At 48.0% G+C, this 15,832-nt stretch overlaps 1 protein-coding gene and 1 long non-coding RNA gene across 19 annotated transcripts in view; one reads left to right on the top strand and one right to left on the bottom strand.

Annotated features, from left to right (window-relative positions):
* Vwa3a (von Willebrand factor A domain containing 3A) overlaps window positions 1-15,578 on the top strand; it is a 61,779-nt gene extending 46,201 nt beyond the window's left edge. For 2 of the 14 annotated variants that reach the window (XM_039107082.2, XM_063285923.1), the window contains exon 20: window positions 581-2,386. In XM_039107082.2, the coding sequence (XP_038963010.1) occupies window positions 581-900 (320 nt within the window). In that variant the 3' untranslated portion in view covers window positions 901-2,386. Of the gene's footprint in view, window positions 1-580; window positions 2,387-2,953; window positions 3,062-3,898; window positions 3,997-4,450; window positions 4,589-5,900; window positions 6,010-7,651; window positions 8,194-8,517; window positions 8,866-9,131; window positions 10,066-11,453; window positions 11,578-13,969; window positions 14,068-14,320; window positions 14,387-14,779 lie in introns of those variants that run through there. The other 12 variants (XM_006230159.5, NM_001198653.1, XR_010065632.1 and 9 more) reach the window with 12 other exon arrangements.
* Window positions 3,373-12,210, bottom strand: LOC120099921 (uncharacterized). Of its 5 annotated transcripts, XR_010060832.1 has the most exons (5): window positions 12,048-12,210; window positions 8,187-8,306; window positions 4,955-6,598; window positions 4,636-4,710; window positions 3,373-3,667 (listed from the first exon to the last, which is right to left on the bottom strand). It is a non-coding gene; the product is annotated as an uncharacterized LOC120099921 (long non-coding RNA). The 5 variants fall into 5 exon arrangements; XR_010060827.1 differs by having other exon boundaries at window positions 3,373-4,710; XR_010060821.1 differs by having other exon boundaries at window positions 4,636-6,598; window positions 12,048-12,209.
* Window positions 15,579-15,832: the final 254 nt, after the last annotated feature.

Raw genomic sequence — 15,832 nt, forward strand, 5'->3', positions numbered from 1 at the left:
GGTGAGGTTGAGCGTCATGGTGGGGATTGTAGGTGAGGTTGAGCGTCGTGGTGGGGATTGTAGGTGAGGTTGAGCGTCGTGGTGGGGATTGTAGGTGAGGTTGAGCGTCATGGTGGGGATTGTAGGTGACATTGAGCATCATGGTGATAGATGTGTCTGGAACAGAGCAACTGATTTTATGGCAGACAGGAAGAAGAGAGGGGAGGACAGAGAGCGGTCCAGTTCCCAAGGATCTGCCTCTTCCTTCCAGCAAGGCCCCTCTTTTTATAGTTTCTAGAACTTCTCATAGTAGTACATTGGCATGAGCCAAAAGGGGACATTTCATATACAAACTAGGTATAAAGGGGTATCATTTCATGTCTTGTTGGCCTGAGGGCTTGAAACTCCAAACATTAATTTTCCCAGTTTCCAGTACAACAAAGAAGTCCTTTTTCTCTATAAGATTAACTCATAGAACTCTTAGTTTCAAACAATATTCTCTGGGCAGAAAGAAGCATCAAAAGGCTTCTGTCCTGCTACACATGTGTATCTATCTACCCACAATTGTCAGTGTGCTCTAACCACGCAATTCCCATTGCAGTGTGCCTTCCTTGTGGCCTCCCTGAAGAACCATTCAGGAAAAGAGCTGCTGACTGCAGCCCTCCAGAAAGACAAGCCAAGGACTCTGCAGCAAAGTCAGCCCAAGAAACTCTATCCTCCCAAGCCCACAGCCCCCTCGGTGGCCAGAATGGTTTGACACCCTTCCCTAATAACACACAGAGGATTTTTCCCCAGTTTGTCTCCTTGTCTTTCCTAGATCTTAAAAGGACTGGGCCAGGCCCCAGGGCTAGCACTGGTGGGACAGAGATTCAGGGGCATCCCATGGGGACCACTGAGAAGAGCACCTGCCTCTTAGCTTAGAGGGGGGTACCTATGGTTCCTCCACTCCCCTGCTATTGGTTGTGCCTGTCTCAGCTTCTTTCCCTAGCCTAATTCTAGCATCTCCGTGGCAATACACTCACCTCCTCTGTGTGTGCAGCTTAACCTGAAGGATTTGTAGGGAAAGAGTAGGGTCACTTATAGGACTTGTTTCCAAAGACCAAGCTTAGCAGGAGCAATGGTGGGGTTCTCAGATTCAACCTAAGCCTGTGGGGAGTATCTTCAGTCATATCCATCAAACATGTCCTGTGTAAAATACTGACCCCTTACCTAAGTGCTCAGGGTATCTTCTAGAGGGAAGACCTTCACAAGTCAATGCTGTGAGCAGAAGGGTCAGTGAAACCCGGAGGCTGTTCAGCACATTGCTAACTGAGCCGCTAGTGAACACAACACATTTCAGAATAGGGAAGACTATCCCAGGATATATAGCTTACTCATGGGGCTGCATTTCCAAGGCATTTCCTGGGCTCACTCAAAGAAGCCCAATAGCCCAGACTCATCCCTACCCCTCTTAACATCCCTACTCTGAGAGAACTTCAAAATCTCAGGGCCTTTCTTTGGGACCTTCAGTGGTTCATGAGCTGACTCAGTATGAGGAGGGCTAGGCTGCAACGTGGCTTCCATTGGGCCCTCCTGACAGGCTAGGCACTCTCTGGAGTGATAACATCTAGGCCCTTTCCACCTCGGGTCACAAAAGGGTCCTTTTGCTGGCCTGGTGCCTTGGGTGACTTTATTAAACTATTACTACATTCTACTTGTGCCCAGTAAGGAAAGAATTCCTTATTGAGGGGCCCAAGAGAATATAGAAATGCCAGGCAGAGTGGTACATGCCTTTAATCCCAACACTTGAGAGGCAGAGGCAGGCAGATCTCCATGAGTTCAAGGCCAGACTGGTCAATACAGCGAGCTCCAGGCCAGCCAAAACTACATAGTAAGACACTGTCTTAAAACAACAACAAAAACAAATCATAGAAGTTTCCTAAATGGTTGTCTGTCATAATGGAGGTCCAGAAATTCTAGTCTAATAGGAAGAGAAGCCGGAAACTAGCAAAGAATAGTCTAGCAAATACCCGGTGGCTCCTCCAGTGGGCTTTCATAGTATATACACAAATGCATGTATGTACATACATACATACATACACTTTTCCACTCCCAAATCCAGAGTCCCCTGTGAAATCTGCTGCAGAAGGTAGGCCAAACATGCCTGAAGTGCTAACTCCCTTAGATCCCTCCCTATAAAGGTTCTTGATTGGCAGGTTGAGGTCAGGGTGACTGGGGAACTGCTTATTCTAGGCAGCAGGCCTCTGATAGGCAAGATGGCCTGTTTTCTAGAGCATTAAAGATGACGTGGATGGAGAAACGAGCTCCCAGCTGAAAGCTCTGAGGTGTCACCCCCTCAATGGTGAAACAAGGGTCTCTCCAGGTAAGGTGTGGCAGTGGGCAGGCGGGGGTGGAGAGTCAGCTGAGGCGTGAGTTAATATTGAGAGTGATCATCTACATGACGGTGAGGTTGACTGGGTGCCAGCCCATCCGCCAAGATGCTTCTCATAAAACCTGAGGCCATCCACCCTCTGCAGTCCGTTCCCTATTTGCTGATGTTACTGAGTTCAGGCCCAAAAGGGTTCATCGAGAGAAGCCATAACTTTTTTTTTTTTTATGAAAGTACTCACTTCATAAACCTGGGGCTACGTGTCTTCATTTTGAAGAAAAGGATTTATAGCAGTGGGGTTCATGGCAGCGAGCCCAGGAATCTTCTTAGTAAGCCCATCTGTAAGCTGGGAGACCATGAGGAAACAGCACAAGGCTCACACACCAAGCACTTAACGCTGTGCCCAGAAAGCATCAGGACTTAGTGACAGTAGCTCTAGCTATCACTGGTCCAGACAAGGCCAAGGAACCCAAGATGGGAGCGAGGGGCCTGAGATCCCCATGTCTAGTGCAGATCTTAGCTGAAATTGAGGTAGCCAAGCAGTGCAGCTTTATCAGTGGGACCTACAGACAGTGTTGCCCGACCAACAACTCAAATGTCTTCCAGCCGCAACCCAACCTGGCAAGGAAGGGACGGTGGAACAGAGGACGAAGGCCAACCCCAGAACAAAAGCGAAGCTCTTTCTGTTCTACACAGAGTCTGGGAATAGTGTGGGTATGCTAAAGTCAGTGTGTGTCTGGACAGCTCCTGGCCCTGGGCAACCTGGTGAGAATAGTAGCCCCTCCAGCTACCTCAGGCCTTAGCCTCTGAAACAGGCCCATCCTTGAACAACTCCATTCTCCCTACCAGAAACCACCATGAGCTTCCTGCCATTAGCACAGAGTGAGAAAAGTCCGTGCTGCAGGTGGGGAGGCAGTTTCCTGAGCCCTGGTGACAATTAGGAGAGAAAGATGTCCTTCCCTAGGTCTGCCATCGGGTCCCTGGGAAGTGGTACCTATGTTACCATGTAATAAATACAAACAAAAGCAACTAAAGGCTTTATTTGGGCTCTCAATTTGATGAGATATCCAGGTGGGGAAGTAGAGGGAGAAACTGTCAGATATGGCAGCAGGGACACAAGGCAGCTGGCCACACTGGGCCTGCAGTCAGGAAGCAGAGAAAAAGGAAGGCTGGTGTTTGTCCCCTTTTCCTTTATGTCCTCCAGAAGCTCAGCCCATGCTGTGGTGTCAGCTCATTCGAGTGGGTCTTCCCTCCTCAAGCCTCCCTGGAAGCTCCCGCAAAACGTCAGGCAGGGCCATGTCTTCCAGGTGGTTCTAAAGCCTGTCGATTTGACAAGGAAGATTAGCCATCACAGTATCGGTCCCAGCTGGACTCCTTGCTAAATAGAGAAAGGGAACCCTGAGCAGCCCACTCCGTCTCATGATTTACCTTCTACCTCTTCAGCAGATTATACCTAAATAGTCTGCAGAGAATTTGACTTGCAGGGAAACTGACATGGGAAAGGGGAAAGGGGAGAAACATATCCATGGTAACACTGCTGTGTTTCTGTAGGTTCTGTGTACAAGAGGTACAGTCAAGGAAAACCCATCAGAAGGATTAATTCTTCCATTGAGCTGCCCAGGAAGGACACTCTATGCTCAAGTCAAGAGGTATTCAGTTGTGCATATCAGCAAGTGCCCCTTAGTAATTTCTTCTACCAACCATATCTTCCAGGAGGGTGGGCACACTTGGAAGAAGCCAAACATGTTAAGAATGCCTGCTTACCGTGCACATGGGGTAATAATGTTAAGTTCAGAAGCAAGTCTGCTTTCCTCCTCACTGGTGGCCTTGGGAAGCCATATCACTACATTTAGTCTCACTGTGTCAAACAAAAGCAAGCCGGGCCCAGTGGTGCACACTTAATCCCAGCACCGAGGAGACAGAGGCAAGTGGATCTCTGTGAGTTCAAAGCCAGCCTGGTCTACATAAGCAAGTTCCACGGCAACCAGGGCAATGGAGAGGACCCGAGCTGTCTCAAATAAATAAATAAATAAATAAATAAATAAATAAATAAATAAATAAGACAAACCACTCATTTTGGCCTGACAGTGTTTTATTTCACAGTGGACAGCCACTTGCGGGCTGAAGAGACTGAAACTGGAGCTCTCCAAATGCCTCGGTCCCAACTGTAGATACCAAAAGTCAGTACGGGGGTCGGCACTGGCCAGACACTGCAGTCTCTTCCCCAGTATAGAGATCAATGTAAGTCACAGTGTGATGACGCTCTCCATCCCCCATTCCCTTCTTACCTTCTGTCAGCTGCTAGTGGCAGAGAGAAGATCAGGTAACACCGACTTCCATTTCTGCTTGTCTAGCCTCACTCCCTAAAGCAGGACATCCCTCAGTTGGTGGAAAATATAGAATTCTGACTTTAAAAAGAAAAGCCAATCCCCTGTGGTCTGAGACCACACTCTGGAGTAGATGGTAAGGCCTAGAAGCAGGTATCAAGCACCCAGGCCAGGGCTGAAGTAGTCACTCCAAAGTACTGGTACCTGTCTCTTTTCCATCAACGTGATGAGAAACTGTGACAAAGGCAACTTTTAGGGGAAAGGGTCTATTTGGGCTTACAGTTTCAGAGGGCGACAGTCCGTGACCTTTGAGGTGGGAAGTATGGCAGCATGTAGGCAGGCAGGCAGTAGAGCCGTAGCTGAGAGTTTCCATCCTATCCACAGGCATGAGGCAGAGAGAGCTAATTAGGAATGGCATGGGTTTTTGAAACATCAAAGCCCACTTCACTGATAGACCAACAAGGTCACAACCTCCTAATCCTTAGAGCCCATGGGGTGGGGCATTCTCATTCAAACAACTAGAGAACTAGAGTACCTGACACTGGTCATGGCTCTGTTAGGACAGCAGGAGGGAACATGTCCCCTCTCTGTGCTTTCTAGTCAGGAGGTATTTTTCTCATTGTTCTGAGAATGCAGTAAGTGCTTTAGGTACAAGGTAAACATTGGCTTCCTTTCCTCTTTGCCCTTTGATACCATGTTATCAACATCAGAGGAAATTAAAAATAGCCGAAAGGACTATCCACTAAAAGAACTTGGTGTTGTTTTCACATGCTGACCCCTCTCTGTCCGAGATCATCTTTCTGTTTGAGATGTATGGACCCTCCAGCCTTTCACCAAGGATTTCTTATTTTAAAACTTGGAGATGGCGTGGTTTTTACTATTCCAGTGACTCCCTTGTCTTCCACCATTATCCCACTCCCCTTTCCTTCGCAGAACCATTCAATCTAGTAATAAAAGAAAAAACTTTTCAATAAACAAAACTGGTCCAAATATGATGGTCTCTGCCATAGTCCCAGGACTCAGGAGGCAGAAGAAAGAAGCTGATGAGTTCAAGGCCAACCTGAACCACGTAGTGAGACCCTGTTTCAAATGTAGGCACGCAAACAAATGAACATATATACAGAAAAATACGTTAATGATTGCAGATTATAATGGCATCAACTATTTTAGGGGTGCTAAGACTATGACCCAACACTGATAGACTAGCCTCCGCTTGCCTTCCCCAGGGAGTAGTGAGACACATCCAGTGGACGCTGCGGGAGATGGAGACGTACATCACAGGCTTGGAGAAGGTGATGAGGTGCTATGTGCAGAGGCTACACTGGCTGCTGTCTGGTGAGTGTGATTACAGCCCAGAGAGGTGGGAGGGGCCTGAGAGAAAGTTAATTCCTGAGACTGTCAGGCCAGTGGGCTTAGCCAACCGGTTCTCCTTATACTGAATGAGCTCTGGGTCCAGACGTCAGACATGGTGACAGAAGTGTGGACAGAAACTGGAGAGAGCTTCTTGCCTGTCCAAGCTACCCACACAGCTGTCTGTCTCCTTTCCTCCCTGTTCATGACTGAGGACAGCTCAGTTCTGACCACAGCTGTCAGGATAGTAGGAAATGAGGGATAGGAGAGAAGCAAGACCTGGGCATTAAAGGGGCCCGGCTTAAACCCCTTTGTAATGGTAGAAACGGAAGGGGTTCCAACCTGCAAAACATCTTCTCTACATTTCCCCTGGGGTACCAAGGTACCTCAAAGAAAGGTCCATGGAAAGGGCAGGCCGAGGAGACTCAGGCTCACATTCCAGAGGAGGGCTGACTATAACTTCAGGTAACTTGCCTTACCTTGTAATCCCAGTATTTGTGACAACGAGGCCAGGAGGCCAGGGGTCCAGGGCAAGCCTTGGTTGAGTCTCAAGGCCAAGAGGCCAGGCTGACATCTTAAAGTAAACAGGAAATGAAATAGATAGGAAACAATTTAGCTTGGTGGTCACAGAGAGCCTTATGGCCCCTTCTGGCTGCCTGTGTTGCCCTGCAGGGTCCTGTGTAATTTCACTAAGTCAGGTTTTCTGCAGGAAAGCCTGCTGCAAATAGTCTGTAGCCATGGCTTGTAGCCATGTCTGCTGCTTCCCAAAACCCCTCTTCTAAGCTCCAGAAGTGATTGACAGGTCATAGGCTAGGACGGGGCAAAGGGGAAGTAGAGGGTATGTATACCTTTTCCTATTCTCAGCTCACACCAGCCACTCAGAATAGCTGATAACTGTGTGCCTTCATTTGTAGCAAGGGGCCCACACCTCCCACACAGGTCCACACCCAAGCACCTGTACTTGAACCTCCGCTGAGAGCCAGAGCCAGTGGTAGAGTGCTTGCCTAGCATGCACAAAGCTATATATTCAGTCCATGGGACTCACACACCCAAACTCATCTTGGGGGGGGGGGGGTTGTGCTTCATTTATTCACTCACTCATTCATTCATTCTTTCACTCAATGAAGAAGTGTTGAACTCCTACCAGGTGTGTGTGAGAGGGAAGACAAATCCCAACAGGGCCTCAACAATAGATCATGTTGTCTAGGAGAGAGCTGTTAACCAAAGAGTCACAAGCAGGTCTGATAGGACGGCAGGGATAAGTTCAGGGAAAGGAGGAACATGGTATTGTGAGGAACCATTGGCTAGTATGGGAAAGCATCATCTCAGTGTCCTCTCAGAGAAAGTGTCCCTGGAGTGATGTTTTTAAAGATTGTGTAGGTGATTACAAGACAAAGAAGAAAAGCAGGCTGGGGCAGAGGCCGAGAGGGGAAGGCCAAAGACAGATAAAGGAGACTGTGTGGTAAGCAGAAGCCAGACAGAGAGCATTTAAGTAGAAAGCATCAAAAACTTGACTTAATGAACTTACACAGGACAGGGTATACAACACAGGCTGCCAGGAGGGGCATAAGGCTCTCTTTGACTGCAAAGCTAAATTGTTTCCTATTTCATTTCCTGTCTACTTCAGGGTGTCAGCCTGGCCTCTTGGTCTTGATGTTCAGCCAGTAGCCCTGTCGAGAATTGCCTTCCCTCTCACGCACACCTGGCAGGAGACGCAGCCGGAGCACTTATGTTACCAAGAGCAATGGGAAGCTCAATAGACTTTCCATTGCTTTTGTAATGAACCTCTGATTGCTTCACGGATGATAAACTCTTGGGAAATAGAGTGGAACAAGGGTTTCGTGGTCCGACCCTTTTGGAAGATGAGAGCTGGCCAAGTAGTGGGTTATGTGGAAAGATGAGGTAGGCAGAGTGCGAGCGATTTGGGAGGTGAAGATGGCCAGGGCATGGTGGCTCACACTGTGTTCCCACTATCGGGTATTAAATGTTTGTAGTTGAGGTCTTTGAAAGGCTGGCTAGTCTCCTAGAGCATCCTGCCAGCTTCAGGCTGGCTTTCCTCTTATTAACCCTCCAACAGATTTGCTTTGGGACACCCAGGTGAATCCTGGGAGACCCTAAGCAGCAAGGCCCAACAAACTTGATCCACTTATTGTGGCGTGTACCTAGTTGATATTCCAGCCATTGGTCAGTTTTCTTCTGCTTGTCCCAATGAACACCAGTGTTCATGACACTGGTCACACCAGATACTTGCTGAGCTTCCCCAGTGCCATCTCTGTTCAGCCCTGTAGAATCAGAAAACCAAAGTTAAGGATGCCTGACTAAAGTGTGGATTAGGGGGGACCAAGACAAAACCTAGGCTCTAAGCTGTGGGATTCTGGGCAAGTTGCTAGCCCTCTGGAATCCCCCTTGAGCCTTGAACAACTTTTTTTTTAATGAGTTACCCATACCCCATGGGTGTCTCCATCCAGTCTCTCACCCCAGCTTTTTCTCCAGCCCCTAGACCTGAAATATTGATCTCTCAAACCTCATAAGGCTAGCTAGCTGATGTTCCCAACACCATCACAGGGCCATCTCCAGTGGAGAACTTGTGACCAGTTATCAGAGAGTAAGTATTGCAAGAGTTCGCATTTTGTAACGACCATGAGGAAAACTAATGTTCCAACCCTCCCCTGCCTCTGCCGCCCATCTCGGAGCAGGGAGCCGCAGGCTGTTTGGCACCATCTTAGAAAGCAATGTGTGCATCCTGCTGGACACTTCAGGGTCCATGGGCCCCCACTTGCAGTGGATGAAGACAGAGCTCGTTCTACTGATTTGGGAGCAGCTGAGGAAACACTGTGACCGGTAGGGACGGGATGGGGGTGTGAAGGGTCTGGAAGATCAAAAGGCAGGTCCCTAGTTTCCCAGGCTGAGCACAGTTCCAAGGAACAGAGAGGTTTCAGAAACAAGAACTGCCCAGTTGAGGAGTCTGCTGCCTCGTGTTGGACACACTGTAGAGTCCTCGAGAGAACAATCCTCACAGCGATAACATCCACAATTTCAGAATGAGCTGGGCTGTTCTAACCAATCCTTTCTTTTCTTTTTGCCCCCTTCTCTTTCTCTCTCTCCAGTTTTAACCTGCTCAGCTTTGCAAGGGACCCACAGCCATGGCAAAACACCCTGGTAGAAAGCACAGACGCTGCGTGTCACGAGGCTATGCAGTGGGTGGCCCACCTGCAAGCCCAGGGGAGCACCTCAGTCTTAACAGCTTTAATGGCAAGTGCTGCCCCCAAACCCTACCATGTGGCATGACAGAGACAGTGCTACCTTGTGCCGGTAGCCCATGATGCTTTAGGACTTCCAGCATGTCACTTCATCCCATCTCCTAGCAACCCAGCGAATGGGGCTCTCTCACTTTCAGATGGAGACAGAGGGAGTTAGGGAGGTTGAGTGGCCTGTCTGGAACTAACCAGATAGGAAGTGGGCCTTTTTCCCCATCCTGACCTCCCAGTTCCCTTGGTCTATCTTAGGCAGAAAGAGGAATCTCAATCTTTATTTAAAATTTCTTTTCAGTGTGCGTGTGTGCAAGTGTGCCTGTGTGTGTGCATGTGCCTGTGTGTGTGTGTGCGTGTGTGTATGTGTGTGTTGTATGATGTATGTAGAGCACACGTGTCATGACACATGTGTGGAAGACAGACAACTTTATGAAGTTGATTCTTTCCTTACAATTTTACATGGTTCCAGGGATCACATTTAAGTCGGCAGGCTAGCATAGAAAGCAATCGGGCAGTTTTATAGAATCCTTCCAGACACATTTCCCTTAGGGACAGAGTCTCCTCTATTAGCTCATCACTTCTGCCCATCCCAGCTAATCTCCATTCCCAGATATAGCTCCCATTCTATGTTCTCTTAGAAAGCCTTCAGCTTTCAGGATGTGCAAGGGCTGTATCTCCTGACGGATGGGAAGCCAGACACAAGCTGCAGCCTTATACTCGACACTGTCCAAAGGTTCCAGAAGGAGAGAGGCGTGAAGGTGCATACCATCTCTCTGACCAGCACAGACAGGTGGGCAACAGCAGTGAGCTGAGCTGGCTTCTCTAGAGTGTGGCCCTCCACTAACCTACAGCGTCCCTTACACATGGGAATCAAGAGATGCACAAACAGAAGCCTTTTCCCTACCACAGACCAACCAAGCAACAAGCTGCTCTTAACATCACTGCAGCCTTGAACTGATGTTCAAAGAAGGCTTTCTGACCTTCTTTTCTTGGGAAAGCATTTATGAATATCTGTGGAAACTAGAGAAGAAAACATTAACATAGCACAATTCTTTTTTTTTTTTTTTCAGAGCTGGGGACCAAACTCAGGGCCTTGCGCTTGCTAGGCAAGCGCTCTACCACTGAGCTAAATCCCCAACCCCAACATAGCACAATTCTTAATGTTATTTCAAAGAATGTTTGAAATTTTCATCCATGTATGCATGGATGAAGGCACCTACCCTCTTCCCCACCTCCAACTTACCTGAGGCCCCTACAATATCTCCCCCACAATTTCTTGGGCTGTTCCCTTCTTTTTAAAAATTATTGTTGTTTTATATGTGTGAATATTTCGCCTACATGTAGATATATGTATCACATGAGTGCCTGGTGCCTTCAGAAATTAGGAGTTCAGATGCCCTGGAACTGGCGTTATGGATAGTTGCGAGCTCCCATGGATCTTAGGACTCAAACTCAGATCCTCTATAAGATCAACAAGAGCTCTTAACCACTGAGCCATCTCTCCAGCCCCATATTTCCTTTTTATTAATACAACTCACTGAGTCCAGTTTCTGCTGTCTGTATGTACATGAACATGAGGCCATCTACTGGGGCCTGGGCAACATATTAATAGCTACATGCCCCCAAAAAGCAACTTGCCCTCCTGGACTAGCCATCAACTGTCAATAAGTCCTCAGTCAGGAGAAGGACTTCTGGAACCCTTCCCACTCCGTGCTGGCATTAACTGGCTTGATCTTGATAGAACAATTATTATGTCACTTAGAACAACATATGTTACACAAGATTCAGCCTCTTCAAAGAAGGATTGACAAATGTCTCAGTTACAGAGTACATGCTTAGATGCATGAGACTCTGAGTTTAATCTCCAGTGGCAAATAAACATTGTTAATAGAATCAATTATCGGGCACATATTTTCTCTCTCTGACTAGACTATAAGCTCCTTAAGGGCCGTATTTGTGTTCCTTTAGGCCTAACACACTGTAGACACTGGCGGATGTGCATGCCCCGGCTGAGATTATACTCAAGTGCCTAACAGTGATCTTGATGGTTTAAGCTGACACCCAATTGCCAGGCCACTTTCCTTTAAGCCCCAAAAGGCTTAAGTTCCACTGTGGCCCTGAGTTTCTGCTTGTCCCTCCTAGCCCCTGTGAATCCCTGAACCTTTGTCTCTCCTCCAGAGCAGCAATTGAGTTCCTGAGGAAGCTGGCTTCCCTCAGTGGGGGCCGTTACCACTGCCCTGTTAGTGATGAGGCCCTCAGCAGAATTCAAGGCTTGCTCGCCAGAGGCTTCATTGAGGAAAGGGTAGGTGACCAGTCATAGGGGTGGGTATTCTGAAGAGGCTTCCAGAAGCCTCCACAAGTACTGACTTCCTTCTGCCTGAGATCTCCGCTTCTCTTTTGACATGTAACATTGATCGCTGATCAAGAAGGGCATGTTTCCCATGGCTATCCCCCTAAACCAGTGGTTCTCAGCCTTCCTGATGCTGTAACCCTTTAATACAGTTCCTCATGTTCTGGTGACCCCCAACCATAAATTTATTTCATTGCTGCTTCATAACTGTAATTTTGCTACTGTTATGAATCATAAAAGTATGTAACACACTGTTACATGCATAACAGTATGTAAATACCTGAGAGGCAACCCCTGTGAAAGGGTCATTTGACTCCCAAAGGGGTGGCAACCCACAGGTTGAGAACTGCTGCTCTAAGTCAGGTTCCCTGGAAGGTGGAATTGCTTTATTTGGATGGCTGCTTTGAATCAGCCTCACTTACATCCCCATCCTTGCAGAGACAAACAGCTTCAGAAGTCAAGGTGCGTGCCCAAAGGCAGGCGGAGGGCGGAGCCAGATCCCAAGATGTGGTTCAGAACCACTGGACTTTCACTCCTGGGGACTCCTGTCTTCAGTGTTCACGCTGAAACAGACACTTAGCAGCACGTAATGAAGTCATCAGTGAGCTATTACATAACAATAGCTGAGGGGAGTCAATGGTTCCAGGGAGCCCCTCCCGTTTAGCAGGAGAATGGTATACAGATTTGACTTTTCCGTTTATTTATTTATATTATGTATGATAGTTTTATTACGTATCATAGTGCTGTTGCCTGTCCACCTGCATGCCAGAAGAGGGCATCAGATCCCATCATAGACTCCTGAACCACCATGTGGGTGCTGGGAATTGAACTCAGGACCTCTGGAAGAGCAACCAGTGCTCTTAACCACAGAGCCAACTCTGCAGCCTTATTTATTTGTTTTCATATTTTTCTTTTGAGACGGTATTTTGGTATGTAGCCCAGGCTATCCTTGAACTCTCAAGTCTCCTGCCTCCACTTCCCCCGTACATGGTGTGTGCCACCATGCCTGGCTTACCTTTGGTTGCTGTTGTTCAGAGGTGCTGGAAGTTGGACCCAGAGCCTGGCTAAGCATTCTTCCATTGAACTATTTCCAGACCCGTAGGCCTTGGTTATTTGAGAAAGGGACTCAAGTAGCCTAGGCTGGCCTCAGATTCACTAGATAATTAAGGCCAGCCTTGAACTCCTGATCCTCCCTCCCACTTCCCTCACTAGTGCCGGGATAAGATATGAACCACCACCTTTATTCAAAGGGTTCTGCAGTGGGAGCAGCCATTGCCATGCTGCTAGTGTGGCACACTGGTGGCAGCCTCCTCTCTGTCGAAAAGCTCTGGTTACTTAGGAGTCAGTGTTTCGAGTTAGGCTCTGAGTCTCAGTAGTTAGTGCTTTGGAAACATTCCTATGAAGCTCTGTTTCACCATAAGAAATGCAGGAAGCCTGCAGATACTCTCCTGACTCACCAGCAGTTCAGGTAACACATACCACGTTTGCCACATGGACCCAGGGAAGAGTCAAACTCACTGAAATTTGGACACTGCCTTGGTCCCTCCCCACCCCCACACACTGCCTCTCAATCGTCTAATTTCAAAGTATCCATGTGTAGAGGGGCTGCCTGGATACATGGAGATGCACAAGCTGAAGCCCACAAGGACTTCCTGCCTCTGGTGAGAGGCAACATCTAATTTGCTCTAACCACCTTCTTTTTTTCTTTTCTTTTTCCATCTTTATTAACTTGGGTATTTCTTATTTACATTTCAATTGTCATTCCCTTTCCTGGTTTCCAGGCCAACATCCCCCTAACCCCTCCCCCTCCCCTTCTCTATGGGTGTTCCCCTCCCCATCCTCCCCCTATTACCGCCCGCCCCCCCCAACAATCCCATTCACTGGGGGTTCAGTCTTGGCAGGACCCAGGGCTTCCCCTTCCACTGGTGCTCTTACTAGGATATTCATTGCTACCTATGAGGTCAGAGTCCAGGGTCAGTCCATGTATAGTCTTTAGGTAGTAGCTTAGTCCCTGGAAGCTCTGGTTGCTTGGCATTGTTCTTCATAAGGGGTCTTGAGCCCCTTCAAGCTCTTCCAGTCCTTTCTCTGAATCCTTCAACGGGGGTCCTGTTCTCAGTTCAGTGGTTTGCTGATGGCATTCACCTATTTGCTGTATTCTGGCTGTGTGTCTCAGGAGAGATCTGCATCTGGTTCCTGTCAGCCTGCACCTCTTTGCTTCATCCATCTTATCTAATTGGGTGGCTGTATATGTATGGGCCACAACCATCTTCTCTCAGAGTTTAGATGTCAGGTCTCATCTAGTAGTTTAGTATAATGAATTTTACATTCATTTCCCCTTCCCCAGGATCCCAAGTTGCCACTGTTTGAAGGTGATGACTTAAAAATACTGACCCAGGAGTTCACCAAGGCTAGAAACCTCCTCAAGCAAGCCCAGGTCTTCAGGTATGCTTGTCTGGCTGCCCCTCCCACCTGTTTAACCACCTGAATAGATATACCTTTAATCCCAGCACTCAGGGGACAAAGGCAGGTGAGTTCAAGGCTAGCTTTGCCTACACAGTTTCAGGGTAACAGTGAGACCTTGTCTCAAAGAAAAATCCACACATGAGAATAAAACATATAGTATTTGTTTTTCCCCAGACTACCACCTCATTAGCCACTCCCAGGGAACCATTTTTCTTTGTGTTCTGCCTTCTAGATCCCAGCTCCTGAAGAAAAATGGCATGCAATCAAAGGTTACTGCTTGCTAGAGATATGCTCTCAGGTAAGAGGAGTGGATGCCACACCTGCCCAGTGCCCACCAAGGGCCAGGCACACACTGCCACAGGCACATGTGTCACTGTGGGAAGGATCAGACCTTGTGATTTCTCTGACTTGAAAAGCCATTGGACAGAGACCACCCACTGAGCACCCCTGACTGAGCAGACTAACAGAGAAAGCTGTGGCCACCCCCCACACCCCCCCCCTCAGATTACATACAGGAAATAAAATGTGTAGCAATGGGATACTCTGAGGGCTGAGGGCAGGAAGGTTTTTTTATTTGCATATGGAGCCTCCTGGGCCTACCTCATTCTCTTGCCCTGTCCCTCAACACACCATGCACTATAGCCCCTAGACTAAGATCACTAAGAAGCTCCTCTTGCCACCCTCTGCCTAGTGACTCCTGGTTAGTGTCAAGGCACAGCTCAGATAGCATCGTTCCACTAGGAAGATGTCCCTGGGACCTATCCAGGACCTCCAGGAACTTCCGATGCTTCCGGCTTTCCTCTTCTTCTGGACGTCCTGAGCACGATGCCTCTTGTTGCATTCAGCACTGCAGGCCACCATGCCTGCCTAAGCTTTCTTGACCATGGTTCCGCCATGAAACTGCTGTCTTAACCATCCATGGATCCCCAGACCCTACCATGGAGCAGTCACGTGGTAAGCAGTGAGCAACCACCTGGATGTGACAGCCCGGCCCTGGATTCTCCTGGTTCCTCCCTGTACCACCCATCCACAGCCCAAGGCAGCTACCAGCAGCCCAGCTTGGGGAAGGACAGCCAAGAGCCAGGTCCACTACACCTGCTAACTGCAGTCCAGAGCAAATGCTCTGCTCTGCTACAGCCTCTGAAAATCAGACTTCACCCTTTGAGCCCAGCTATGCTGTGTCCAAACGAGTGGGGGCATCGTGTGTTAGATCAGCTGGGATCGTTTGCTAAAATGTGAAAATTGCTTTTGCTAATAGAGTCAAAATAAGTTTAAATACTTGAGTGCTGGTGATGATGACATGTGTGTATGTATGTGTGTGTGTGTGTTTGTGTGTGTGTGTGTAAATTTTGAGTGACATAAAACTCTTAAGAACCTCATTCAGATTATATAGAGAATTTAAACTCAATCTGGAAATGATAATGTACTTATTTTTAAAAATGAACAACTCAGACAAACACAAATGGGAAATAAATATGCAAAAATGTTTACCCTCTTAGAGGTGGGACTCACTTGCCCACATGCCCAGTGTTCTCGGTTCACTCCTCAGTAACAGAGAGAGAGAGAGAGAGAGAGAGAGAGAGAGGTGAACCAGGCATCACACTACTACACACACCTGTAACTTCAGCACTTAAGAATTGGAGGCAGGAGAATGAGTCATTCCAGGCCAGGCTGGGCTAAACACCCAACCCCCCATTACTGTAAAGGAACAATGGAGAGGAGCCCAACAGCCTCACTCATCGTG

This window comes from Rattus norvegicus, chromosome 1 (genome assembly GCF_036323735.1).
Source record: "Rattus norvegicus strain BN/NHsdMcwi chromosome 1, GRCr8, whole genome shotgun sequence".
Taxonomy (NCBI): domain Eukaryota; kingdom Metazoa; phylum Chordata; class Mammalia; order Rodentia; family Muridae; genus Rattus; species Rattus norvegicus.